At 35.5% G+C, this 13,992-nt stretch overlaps 2 protein-coding genes across 2 annotated transcripts; both read left to right on the top strand.

The window, feature by feature from the left end:
* The first annotated feature begins 553 nt into the window (after nt 1-553).
* On the top strand, nt 554-8,995 carry LOC129564826 (sialin-like). The gene is made up of 10 exons (XM_055438982.1): nt 554-919; nt 5,101-5,291; nt 5,353-5,551; nt 5,712-5,857; nt 6,764-6,874; nt 6,946-7,113; nt 7,262-7,478; nt 7,549-7,662; nt 7,744-7,868; nt 7,939-8,995. Exons 1-10 carry the CDS (start codon nt 895-897, stop codon nt 8,137-8,139), a joined length of 1,497 nt encoding a protein of 498 aa, XP_055294957.1. The 5' UTR covers nt 554-894; the 3' UTR covers nt 8,140-8,995.
* Nucleotides 8,996-9,834: 839 nt separating this feature from the next.
* On the top strand, nt 9,835-12,536 carry LOC129564786 (sialin-like). The gene is made up of 10 exons (XM_055438925.1): nt 9,835-9,869; nt 10,119-10,294; nt 10,560-10,749; nt 10,934-11,079; nt 11,153-11,263; nt 11,355-11,522; nt 11,638-11,854; nt 11,914-12,025; nt 12,092-12,218; nt 12,281-12,536. The coding sequence occupies exons 1-10, from the start codon at nt 9,845-9,847 to the stop codon at nt 12,464-12,466; spliced, it is 1,458 nt and encodes a 485-aa protein (XP_055294900.1). The 5' UTR covers nt 9,835-9,844; the 3' UTR covers nt 12,467-12,536.
* Nucleotides 12,537-13,992: the final 1,456 nt, after the last annotated feature.

Raw genomic sequence — 13,992 nt, forward strand, 5'->3', positions numbered from 1 at the left:
CAACCCAAATGTGTTCTATTATCGGTATGCGATTGCGAATAAGCAAAGTTTAAGTTTCTAAAGTAAACAAATGAATCAATGCCGAATGAGTTGGTCTATTTCCGATTAAAATACTGAACAAGAAGCAATAAAAAAAATGATTTAAATCGAAAATTCAAGCAAAATAAAGTTTTAGTCAAATGATGGAAAAAACAACAACTCTAGCGAGATTAATTTACATTAGATTACCCGTTCAGAGGAACGATTTTTTTTTTCTCGTTAATTGAACTTTTGTTACTCCAAACAACTTACTCATATCCGTACGGACCGTCACATGTTTGTCTGTATTCCATTCGCACCAACACACATCGAGCGTTGTTCACATGTGTCTTTGCTTCTCGGGCTGTCATAATATCTAAGCGTAAAAACGAACGTTTGATGTATTAAGCGTATGACATATACACACAGAAGCAAAACGAATGAAAAAAAAACTTAAGAATGAAAATGATTGGCGATAGTGTGCTGCTGCTGTCGCCGCCGTTAGTGTGACGATAAAAGCGAATCACTTGTTCCAGAGTGCAAGAGTGAGTCGGCTGCGCGAGCATGCTCACTCGCCGCCTATATAAGCCACTGAAACCACATTATCATTTTTCATTTCATAATTTTTACCGTTCGCGTTCAGCACGAACATCGTAGAGTGCGCCTCGCAGTCTGTCTTCGTCAATTCATTTCCAACTGAAAATAACAAGTGTTGGGAGCATTGTGTCAACGTTTGCGCTGTGCAAACGGCTACCAGAGCTTAAGAAATTGTGTCTGTGTGTGCATCGACGAACAATTGTGATTTTCAGCGGGAACAATTTGGTTCAGTTTTTTCTTTCGTTTCGCTTCGTAATTATTAGCAACTAAATTACAAAAATGGTGCAATCTCGATTTGCAAAATGTAAGTGATATCAAATGGAATATCGGAAACAGTGATCGACTTGGAGTTTGATTGTGCGAGTTGCGTGATTGTGCGAATGAATTCTTGTGCTAGAAAACGAAAATGCCATTTGAAAAGAAAAAAATGTTTTTTTCCTTCTTTTCTAAATTAATTAATTGCCATCATTATCGTCTCTGGATAATGTCATTCATTCAATGCATCTTAATGACTTTGAAATGGTTTTACTTTCAATTAAAACAGAAAAATAATTCTGGAAAAGAAGTTAAACATGAATTGTGCTCATTACGAAACGAATGTGGGACATCGTTAAATATCGTTTAAATCTCGCGCTATCATTACGATCGCAATGTGTTATCTGGCGATTGAACAACATCTCTTCTATTTTGGTGCTTTGCTTTTGTTCTTTTTTGATTTACAAGTGTAATAAAGTTGATTGACGTTTAAATCGGAATTGATGACTTTATTTTCACGGTATTTTTGATAACAATTTCTTTGAAAGGACTTTTTTCCCCTTTTTACCGTTACATGAAAAGTACTTTGTATCATTTTCTTTTAATTTTAACGCATTGGTCATTCGGTTTATTCCCAGAAAATCTATTTCGAGCTTCAAATGCCGTTTGCTTCAAATGCAACGAACAAATTCCCCGTTCTAAATTGCCATAAGAAGATTATTTTGCTACACTTATTGTTCAGTTATTTACACAAGTAGTTACAATATTTTGTTGAATGGAAATGAGCGACAATTGTGCTGCTTCATTTATCTTAACGATTTGAAGAGAATGGATTGTTTATAGGAACTAAAACCGCGTATCGCGTATTTGTTTTCCCTTTTTTTCCCTCAAATAATTTACAATAAAAGCAAAACAAAGTTAACAAAATGGTGATTAATCCTCTTCTTGATGAATAAATAAGCGGAATTATTTTTTTTGCGTTCATTCTTCTCCTTTTCGTCGAATTATGAATAAGATTGAATGATCAAAACACACTCAAATAATCATTCTTGTTTTTGTCGGTTGAAATGGACCTGAGCATTGAAGTATATTTTTGGCTATGGAAAAATACAAAAAAATATTAATATTTGATGTTGCCATGATCTATGGCCCTCGGATGATGATGCATCATTCCGTGTTCGGAAGCCATGTTTATGACAGAAATCTATAACGGATTGATCGGCAACCGAAGAAAAAAAAACTCGCTTTCATAAAGTCAATCATGGCAAAAATTTGGCCATTTTTACAATGACGGTCATTGCTTGCTGTGTTTGTGGTCAATTTGCAGGTTCCAATGACTTCATCTAATTTCAATTGCTAATTTTTTTTATGCTTACGCAAAGCATTTTCTCTCTATGCCTCGCCAAAGTGAGGTGTACTGAGATGGTGTGTGCTGCGAAAGAGTGAGAGAGTGGGAGAGTGAGAGAGAGATAGGGAGAAAAGAGAGAATTTCTGTGCAAAATTAATATTCAATGGGCTATTTCTGCGAATTAGAATCGCAAAGAGGTTTTTTTTCAAGTAGCATTGATTTGTGCCAAAATCAATCAGGAAACATACTTCAAAGCATACTTCACTTCTAGATAATTTCCTAATGAACTTCAGTTGAATGGATGAATAATAATAGAAATTTCGTTTGTTCAATAGAATTACGCGAATATATGTCGAAGCGAACTGAAAAAAAAATGTGACGCTTTTGCATATCTTATTAAAATTACTGCAATCTTTTTCTCCGTTGTCATCTCGAATAAATGTGTGAAACTTGTAAGTGGAGAGAAACAATGATATGTCATTTGGCATGCGCGCGACTGTATAAATATTGATCTTTTGTGCCATTTTTAGTTTCATTATTACAAGCTGACAACAAGATGCTTCGGCCGCTCTTTTTTTTCTTCATCTTTTGTTTTAATGTCGAGTTTTTTTCCACCAAAAATAGCGTTCATATGTTTAACATTCGAGCAAACGTATGAATACGATCGGCAAACAAGCGACAGCAACAAAAAATCGAAATGCATATTTTCAATTGTCTATTTATTCAGCATGTGGTTGAAACGAAAACAAAATTATTCAGTTATAACTGGCTTAGCGATACAATAAACCTACAAATTATGCCAGTCAATTCATAACCAGTCTCAATATGAAAACGATCGAGCGCAAAATAATTTATGCTTATGTCGAATTTTCAAGTTCAAGTGCTTCGAAATGAAAAAAAAACTTAATTAATAAAAAAATTAGTACAACCACATCTAACACCTTTTTATGGGCACATGTGTGTGTGTGTGTGTGTGTGTGTGTCTATCTCAAACGAGATTCAAATATGCCGAAAGAGAGAAAAAGCGCACAACACAGAAGCAAAAACAAAAAAGCAGCAATACTTCAAATACGTTGATTTGCTAGAGCCACACAGAACTGTAACTACCATAGTATTTTACCCGACAATTGCATTTTGTGTACGTATAAATTCTTGTCTCGACGGAGTTGATTGAAATCGGAATTCAAATGAAATGTAATGGCAATTAACAGCCAATTAATTTACATTTCGGAATTCAATCCAGCAGTCGCAGGTCGAGAGATATTCAAAATATTCACGCGACAAATATTTGTGTTGATAATTGAACGGTAGACAAACAGGAGAGGGAACAAAAAAAATGCAAACCACCGTACACGTAATGTACACACATATTTCACGCCTTTTTTTCACTTCAAATTACTGTAATTCAAAGCGGCGCATGGACCGGATTGGACTGCAAATTGATTTTTGTTTGATTCATTTCGAATCTGAGCGAGACGTAGACACTTTTCCGGTGGAACAAAGACGTTTTTGTGTGACTTTTGTGTGTGTGTGAGTCGGTTTGTTTATCTTTCTGCTTGTATTTTGGTCGTTACAATCGTGTGTACACTTGTTTTAATGCCGATGTACTCGAGCGCTCGCGCACATTTCTCGTTTCACTATAAATGGATAATCGAATGCATGTTTAGGGAAATAAATTGACATCAATAAAAAAAACCACTTTTTTATAGAGTTTTATTTGCAAATTATCGTATTCATTTGATTAAAATGTGCAACAAAAAAACGAATTGAATTAATTTTTTTTTTCATTCGTTTGAGTCACACGATTTTCAATGGGCGACATTTACTTGAACCGGGTTATCGCAACAAAATTTAGTTTTAAACTTCTTGCCAATCTACTGAGTTCCTAAGCTCATCGGTCACATGCTTGTGCGATATGCATCGATTGTGTGCGATATTGAGGAAGCAATGGTCACTTGACCAAATTCACTATTCACAAGCTAAGAAGTTCACATAACGTGCGAAACGTGTGACCAATGTGATAAGGACAATTCCCTCGTCTTATGTTTATAATCATGACTCCCCCTAGTATCATTCGCTTAGAAAATTATTACAATTTCGTCGCACAAATAAATCAAATGAAATACTTCACGGGCATCCAGATGTCAAACCTTCCCGTGTGAAAAAATAGTAACTGAGCAGTCAGTTAACTAATTTGGGACAAAAATGACTTACTTTGATTGACATTTCAGTACAAAGTGTAGTGTAAGTCTATCATAGTTAACTGAAATCATTTGAAGTTACAAGTCAATCTAAGTTGCTTCATTTGGGACCAAGTGATTTTCTTAGAACAAAAATATAAATTCAATCAACTAAAGTCAACTGAAGTTATAGTCAGTCAGTCATTTCTTTTTCACACGGGTTTTCACTATATTTTATCAATAAAATGCAATGTTTCGCCGCTGCAGCAACTGGCTACAATTGTCGGAAACATACAGAGATTTATGCATGGTCATAAAATAATCAATTCGATATGTGTGAATGCCGAAGAAGTAAACAAGATAAATTGAATTCAAAGGTGAAACCTTCGATCACTTTTGCATCGAGTTAGTGCAATGTGTTTGACGCAAAGGCGTTTATGGCTTTGACTTTTCTTTCATTGCAAAGGAGATACGAGACACACATAAATTCACTTATCAGCAGCTCAACGATTGATTGATTTATTTGCCCAATGAATCAATTCATTTGTCGATTCAATTGAAATGAACGATGATTAATGTTTCGATTGAATCAGAACAAATGCAATTTTTATCAGTACAAAACTTGAACTCTTCCTCTTTTTTTTCGTCGATTGAATGTGAACTACTTTTTTTTAAATGAAACTTTAATATTTTTCGTTCTAGTTTTCTGCATTCCGCAGCGCATTATCCTATCGATCATGTGTTTCAGCGCAATTGCGATAGCCTATGTTATGCGTGTTTGCTTGTCCGTCGCCATCACTGAGATGGTAGCCAGACCAAATATTACATTATCCAGTTCGAAAAATCACAGTATTTGTCTGGCTGATCCATCGACACCCGGCTCCGGCGGTTCGGTAAGTTATTTTGTGGATTAAATCAAAGATTTATGTGCTCAATTGGGATTTAACTCACTAGCATCACAGTGGCGGTGGTGAGTACCATTGGTCACAAGAGCAACAAGGATGGATTCTAAGTAGTTTTTACATTGGCTATGTGCTCACTCATGTTCCCGGTGGTGTCATTGCCGAGAAATACGGTGGAAAATGGACGTTGTCATTAGGAATTTTATCAACTGCCATTTTCACTCTTCTCACACCATTCGCCGTTCAACATGGTATGTGTTATAGTTTTTTCGATGAATTCTAATGTTTATAGCTTAGCTCATGCTTGTTACATTGTCTATTAGGTAATTTAGAGAATGGCTAACCTAAGTAAAAATCACAATCGAAGCATTATGGCTCGTGTTCTAAACAAACAAATGTATTTCCTTCCAGGTGGACACATTGCTTTGATCATTTTGCGAATTCTTATGGGCCTCGGGGAAGGGACAACATTCCCCGCTCTCAGCGTGTTGCTCGCATCCTGGGTGCCGGAGAAAGAGAGAAGCAAACTTGGATCATTCGTTTTCGGAGGCGGTCAAGTAAGTAAAAATCACTCTCTTCTCCAATTCAACCGGAAAATTCGTCAACTTCTTTCCATTGCATTACCAATTTTATCAGAACAATATCGCAAAAAGTTAAACGAGCATTAAAATGTTAAAAAAAAAATAAATCATCATCAACAACACACAACAATAAAGGAAGTAACTCTTATATGTCTGTTTTTTTTAATATCGTGCAATTATCGCACTTAAACAGATAAACAATTGATTAAATTTATTATGTTTACACGTCACTTTTGACGAGTGCCAAAAATACCGTTGACCTTGGCAAAACTGAAATGATTTTATCAAGCCTTATTCATCATACGCATTATGTATCAAAAGCAGATTCATTGATTATTATTATACAGAAAAAAAACTCATTAAAACTTTTGAAGTCACGCGCATTTCGTCACAATTCAATTTTTTTAAACAACATGTGTGTGACAAACGGAAGCAATCGAATTAATTATATATTCAAAATGTTACAACGTGATATGAAAATGAATTGCCGGCACATCGGTTTTATAAGCACATGCCGTAGTAAAATGACGATTTGTTGTTGAATTTGCGTGCGCAAAACTTTATAAAACAACTCAACGACTTGGTTTGAATTATTTCCATTCTGTAATTTCATCAATTCGACTTACGTTTAAGCCTTATAAGGCATCACTTTTTTCTCAATGTACATTTATGGACATTTTACTAGCAGCACATTCATCTCTTTAATGTAATCGGTATTTATTGCTTGCATACATTAGCACGTTTCTACTAAAACGGTTGTAATTTTTGCTTGGATCAAAGTTCGAAATGAACGAACGATCGCCCTTACTTTTTATTGAACATTATTTTTTTAAATTTTAATTGTGGAAAAGTACAAGAATCATTCTTTTTTTTTCATTTCAGATCGGAACAGTTGCTGGAAACCTTTTGTCTGGTCTAATTTTGAATTCATACTCATGGCCAGTGGTGTTCTATGTGTTTGGAATCGCTTCAGTCGTTTGGTTCCTTATCTTTGTAAGTAAAAAACGTTTATTCTACGAATTTTGCACAAATAACATAATGTAACGTGTCTTTTCGTTGTTTAGACTGTGCTCTGCTACAGCAATCCAGGCTCACATCCATTCATATCGACAGAAGAACGCGAATACCTCGAAACTGAACTCGGCCAATTGAAACGACACAAACATTTACCACCGACTCCATGGATTTCCATTCTCACATCCGTACCAATGATTGCTCTCGTTTGCGCTCAGGTAAGCTGAAATTCGAAAATTGCATTTTTGAACGAAAATTTTCAGAGAAAAAACAATTTTCCAAACAATATCAATTTTTTAACGACACAAAAAATTGCAATGGTTCCTATTAATCGAATGAAAATGTGCTAATTCTATTCTTCTTCAGATCGGACACGATTGGGGATTCTACATAATGGTCTCGGATTTGCCAAAATACATGAGCGAAGTGTTGCAGTTCTCGATCAAAGACAATGGTATCTACTCATCTCTGCCATACTTGGTTATGTGGATTGTGTCGGTGTCAACTGGTTGGCTCAGCGATTTCTTAATCGTTCGCAAATTCTTCACAATCACTGGTGCTCGAAAATGGTTCACCGGTATTGGTGAGTATCTTGTCATTAGTTTATAAGAAATCCGACCTCAAGTCTAATTTTGTTTGTTTCTTATTTGCAGCTGCCATTTTCCCCGCAATATTCATTGTTTTGGCTTCGTACGCTGGATGCAATAAATTGTTGGTCGTCGTTTGGTTCACATTAGCTATGGGCTTCATGGGTACATTCTATCCTGGTATGAAAGTTAATTTTGAACAAATATGGTTAATTTCATGCATGAGCAAATTGGACTAATTGTTCATTAAAAATATTTTAGGTATGAAAGTAAATCCATTGGATTTGAGTCCTAATTACGCTGGTTCTTTGATGGCAGTCACAAACGGAATTGGCGCTTTGACTGGAGTTGCTGCCCCTGTTTTCGTTGGAATCATGACTCCAAACGTAAGTTTTGAAGCAAACTCAACAAAGTTTGAGAAAGTGCTAATTAAGAGAATTTTTTCATTATTCACAGTCATCACTCACCGAATGGCGAATCGTTTTCTGGGTAACCTTTGTTATTTTCGTAATTACCACCTTTGTATACTCGATTTGGGCCAGCGGAGAAGTGCAACCCTGGAATGATGGAAATAGAAGATCCGAATCAGCCGAACTGGGCAAAATTGAAAATAACAATGACAATGAAAAACAAATCGAATTCCATCAGAAACAATAAGCAGGAAACACATACAATCAATCTCAGCCATATTTCGAACACTAGCGCAAAACATCTTCCCATGGAAATGTTCAAGCATACCAAGTCCAGTCCAACGCTGCGATCAATGAAAAATAAAATCAAGACAAAAGAAATCAACAATTTATCAGTGATAATTTATCGCAATCCCAAAGAATCTAGTGCAGTACACATAAAAGCCAGAACAAGAATAAATTTCGGCATTTTCGATCGCACGGCAGATAAACAACCGCATCAGAAATCATTAACCACTCGACAGTATTCATCCTACATCCTATCCTATCGTATTCTCTTAGAAAATGTAAAAAATGAACAAGTTATTAAGTTTGAACGTCATAAATGTCTGTGTAGGTGTGTCGTGACCGACAGTGTCGGCACACCGTGTTTGCGTGTTTCTGTTTTTATGTGATGTTGAAATTGTTGTCTAACACAAACACACACACATGTTCAAATGCATTAAGAGGATCTTAAGTTTCGTTTTAGGAAATTGTCATATGTTTGCCAGAGTACTCTAGTTATGTGTGTGATGAATCGAACATTCGATAAATCGAAGTATCTTTGAATGAAAACCATTCTGAAATTGAATTAGAACAAAAAAAATAGCCCAGAATAATATGCTCAAATTGGCCAATGTAGCCATTTTGAGTGTCTGAAGCTACTTTAATTACCCGATTCTTTCGCGTAAAATAAAGACATCACCCAATGAATGAAATCGGATTGTTTAAAAAGTAAAAACAATTAGCATCCCTCAAGATTAATTCGAATCGTATGCAAAATGTATACTCATCATGTTTGCTTTTCTTTTTAGTTTGAATAAAGATTAATTTATCAACAGAAATGAATTGTTTCACGTTTATTTACACCATCGTTGACGGGAGTTATCAACCAATTACGTCTTATTGTCATTTGTTATCAATTCAATGAACGCCTAAATTATCCAAATAACGACGTTTTGTTTTAATTGCAATTACGGTGTTGTTCAACTAAATGGCATCTGTTAATTTTATGATCTTTAATTTTTATGATGGAAATATTCACTGAATAATCTGCGATTACTTTATTTCTAATTAGTTTGAGCATTTTAATTGCATGGAAAATTTTAATTGAATAAAACATTTCGATTGCTTGAAAAATTGGTAAATTTCTTTCCCTATTTGAGACTTTTGTCACGTAAAATATCATGGAAATGAGGTTTTGAATCGAATGATCTGCATATTTATTCGTTTTGGTAAGTGTGTTTTATAGATGAACTGAGAAAGACTGAAAGAAGTCACAGATAATTTCACTTTCATTACTCAACATCAATCAATGATCTACAAAGTAATTTTTTCCAAATTGGGACTCCCAATCATGTATCGATCAACCACGATTCTCACTAAAGAATGACTTTCGAAAGGTCTCTTTAGTCGATTTCAAGGCTCGAATTTTAACGTAACTTGGTAATACATTCGATGAGTATGCCATCAACGATTTGTATTGGTTTCATATTCGTTTAAATTTGCTCAAATTGCTTCATCTATTGGCAAGTAGATGGCTCTGTTGTCTTGAGGATGCAATAAATCAATTGCACACGAGAATTGTGACCATTCCGATTGATAAGCACTGCTTTGCTTTTGATAAGATAAAACAATGAAAATGAGCACTTTATGTGAATATTTTTAGCCAGCCATCAGTTGAGATTGCGACAATGGATAATTCGGACGATTCAAAATGTAAGTAGTTATTAAAACAAAAAGAGAATAATAATCATTAAGAGTCAAGTGGTTTTACTATAAATCAAACAGACCAATAAATCTTACCATTAATTGAAGTCGGTGTAGTGAACGAAAATTTCAATGAATCTACTCCAATGGCTTGACAAAAGCTGCTGGGCAATACAATTTGACAAAAAAAAGCCATTGCATTTCAAATTTTTCCAGTAAACAAGTAATAATCTTATCTATCTGAAATTTATTTGTTAGGTTCAGCGCTACCGCAGCGAGTCATTATATCTTTTTTGGGTTTTCTATCCATTGTCGTTTCATTTTTAATGCGAGGATGCTTGTCAATTGCAATCACTGAAATGGTTGTACCAATGAATAGCACAGCAAGCAGCAATGAATCTATCAATACAGCACCAATGGAGAGTAGCAGTATGGTTTGTATTGGTTTGAAGAATCTTTGGAAGCAACCAAGCTAGTGCTTGTTTTTTCCCCTCTTTTCTTCGAGCGCATTTCTTGCCGAGATTCAATACAAACTTAATAAATCTTCTGTCAAATCAAAATGAACGCCATAAAAACATCTTGCCACCTGCTATATACCTAATCAATTTACATGCGTCAAAACAAGCTATTTTTAACGTGCCACATTCTTCAAAACTATAATATTTTTCTAACGTCACTATAAATTCACTTGTTTATCAGGACGGCACCAGGTATAATTGGAGCCAAGAGCAACAGGGATATATATTATCTTCATTCTTTTACGGTTATTTAATCACACACATTCCCGGTGCTCTTTTGGCACAGAAATTCGGCGGTAAATGGACATTGGGCCTGGGAGTTCTGGGGACGACCATTTGCAATGCAGCAACTCCAATTGGCGTTTGGTATGGTGAGTTAAGATGAAAATCTCCTATGTAGACCAGTACATCAAAAATGTATCCACCATTTCCAACGAATGGTGTGGTGTGGAGTGGAGTAAAGTGAATTGAATTGATGTTTTGCTGCAAAACTTTTGCCCAAAAGTGGGGCGTATCATAACGAACTGACTATTTCGATTTTCATTTCTTTTTCAGGTGGCTACGTAGCCCTAATAATCTTGCGTGTAATGATGGGCCTGTTCAACGGTTCAATGTATCCCGCTCTCAGTGTTTTGCTTGCATGTTGGGTTCCAGAGAAAGAGAGAGGCAAACTAGCTGCATTTGTACTCGGCGGAGCACAGGTACTTTTCGAATGATTCAATAAACTGCTGAATGTGAACTTCAAATTGAATATTCCTTCCTCAAATGCGTCAGATTGGATTTCTCATTTCATTTTATGTGTCCGGATTGATTCTATCTCACTTCCCGTGGCCCGTGGTTTTTTATTTCTGGAGTGGTGTAGCTGCAATTTGGTTCATTCTATTTGTAAGTTTTCAAAAATTGAAATTGATTCCAGTTTGATTCACGGATTTTAATCGATAGTATCTGTTTGATGCTTTACTATTTAAAAATCTAGGCGTTAATCTGTTACAATGATCCAGAATCGCATCCATTCATTTCGAAAAAAGAATTAGCCTATTTGGAGTTGGAAATAGGGCAGTTAAAACGTCACAATAATCTACCATCAACGCCATGGAAAGAAATATTCACAAGTGTGCCAATTCTAGTGCTTATCATTGCACAGGTATTCGTTGCATTTCGTTTTCAGAAATTTCTATAGCACAAATTTACTATCTCTTTCGATTTTCTCCGTAACCTTTGAATTTAACCAATCTGTCCAACATCATTTTTGCTTAAAGGTAATCAACGACTATGTTTTCTACGTTTTGGCATCGGATTTGCCGAAATATATGAAAGAAGTGTTGAAATTCTCGGTTGCTGATATTGGATTCTACTCTTCGATGCCGTACTTATTGATGTGGATCGTGTCTTTAGTGGCTGGTTTCATCTCCGATCACTTGATTAGCGGAGGATATGTCACTGTTACTCAAGCACGAAAGTTTTTTGGTGCTCTATGTAGGTGATATTTTAGATTAAATTTAGAAGGAATTTAATCAAATGTACAATTCTTGTAGCTAGCGTTTTTCCATCGGCTTGTACTCTTGCTGCTTCATATGCTGAATACAACAAAACATATGTCGTCCTTTGGCTTACACTTTGTTTTGGATTTCAGGGCTGTTACTATGCGTATGACACGAAACGCTTTCTCTTAATTAGTTGTGAATATTATTTTAAAGAACGTTCCATTTTCAGTGGTTTGAGAGTAAATATTCTTGATTTGAGCCCAAACTATTCTGGTCCTATTATGGCGGTTATCAATGGAATTGCGTCATTTTCTGGCATGGCCGCACCTACTTTCGTTGGCATGATGATACCTGACGTAAATATAACAATGTTGATTCATATTAAAATACGTATAAACGAAAATTTTTATGTTCTCAGTCAACGCTTGAGCAATGGAGACTGGTGTTCATTGTTTCCTTTGGCATTTCAATGGTCAGAACAATCATTTATACAGTTTGGGCGTCTGCAGAAATTCAACCGTGGAACGACAGAAATAAATCACCTGAATCGAAAAATCTCACTGGAAACACGGATGATTGCATGATTAAAGAAATTCTGGAGTAACCTCTAAGGCTTTGGTTTATGCTGATCAACTATGATTTAAAGGGGATGAATGAAATAAAATGATTGAAAATATAAAGAGAGTTTCGATAATGAAATATGAATAGATCGAGGCAATGATTTAGGTACATGCGTTAAAGTATGATGGAGATTTTGGCGGTGACATACAATGTATTCGCTCGCACTAAAGACGTACTAGCTGTACGTGAACGAGGTTAGACAGCAGTTAGTGCGAGTGGGACAAAATTTGACACCGCCAATACTTTGCAAAATTCTCAGCCGTTCTTTCAAATTTTGGCTGGAAGACGTCACAAAGATGATTACTTCATAAATTCATTTTTAGAGAATACTTGCAGAAATCTTCGTTAAGATATTGAGATAAAAAATGGAAAATGATCGTGATATCACACTTGCCTAATAATGCTACTTGCTGGGAAAAAAAAGAATTTGTGTAAATATTTTTAAACTTGTCATCTAACAATTTTCGTACGACGCACCAACACAAATTATTCTGAAAAATGAAACGTAGTATTTCATACAGACACCGTATTTGTGTTCACATGTTTTGAGCGTGTTGCTTTGTGTGTGCGAGTGTGAAGCATTTGAATTCTTATAATTGAGAACCAAAACCTAACGGTATGTTGTTGACCAATATACACTCGTAATAGCAGCGATGCAATAGCATTCAGCCACAGCACACATCGGTCGCAACTGTAGGAAGAGTGAGGATTCGTCTGTATATGTGTTGTATAGAGACTGATTTGTTGTTATGGACATGCAGCGCCTCTTTCGGGATAATTTTGATACCGACATCGTTTCGGATTGTAGCCTTACAAATGCTTTCATTTCAATTCAAATAGGTGGCTGGGGCTTTCATTAAAGAGCTCCAAATTATGTGCCACTTGAGAAAACATTTGAATGTTATTAACTTACTCGGAGCTGTAACGAAGAACGTGGAACAACGTAAACGCTTGACCTTTGATATTTCATACTTCGATTTAAGGTCTCGATTATTTCGATTTAAATTGCACTACATTTTGATTTGCATGTTATTAAGTCTCTAGTAAGTAGCTAAGCATAATACATTATTATTGAAACAGTAAATTTCTCGAAATGTCTGAAGAAAATTGACCCAATTATAGAGTATAATCCAAGCTATGGCACGATGCAAAATAGCCCACGGCGTGATATGTGTCGATCAAATATCAATATTACGGTCTTCAGCTCAGTTCATGTCGAGTATCATTACTTTTGTAGTTACATATTTGATATTGGGGCTTGATCGAAATTCAGAGAATGAAAAAACCAGTCCGAATGATGCATATCGGTTTAGAGTATGTTTGATTTTCCTTAGGAAATATTATGTTGATCATTTTTTTAGGGGAATAGGAACGTAAGAAGAAGAAGAAGAGGAGTAGGTACAATTTCCGGACAAAAAAACACGAAATCAATTTCGACGTAGAATGATTTTTTTTCTCATTTGAATTATTTTCGTACAGTGAATGTAAGAGAAATGATTGCTTCAATTA

Source organism: Sitodiplosis mosellana, unplaced genomic scaffold, assembly GCF_009176505.1.
Source record: "Sitodiplosis mosellana isolate CC-2019 unplaced genomic scaffold, AAFC_SMos_1.0 Smas_scaffold_2, whole genome shotgun sequence".
NCBI classification, from domain to species: Eukaryota; Metazoa; Arthropoda; class Insecta; order Diptera; family Cecidomyiidae; genus Sitodiplosis; species Sitodiplosis mosellana.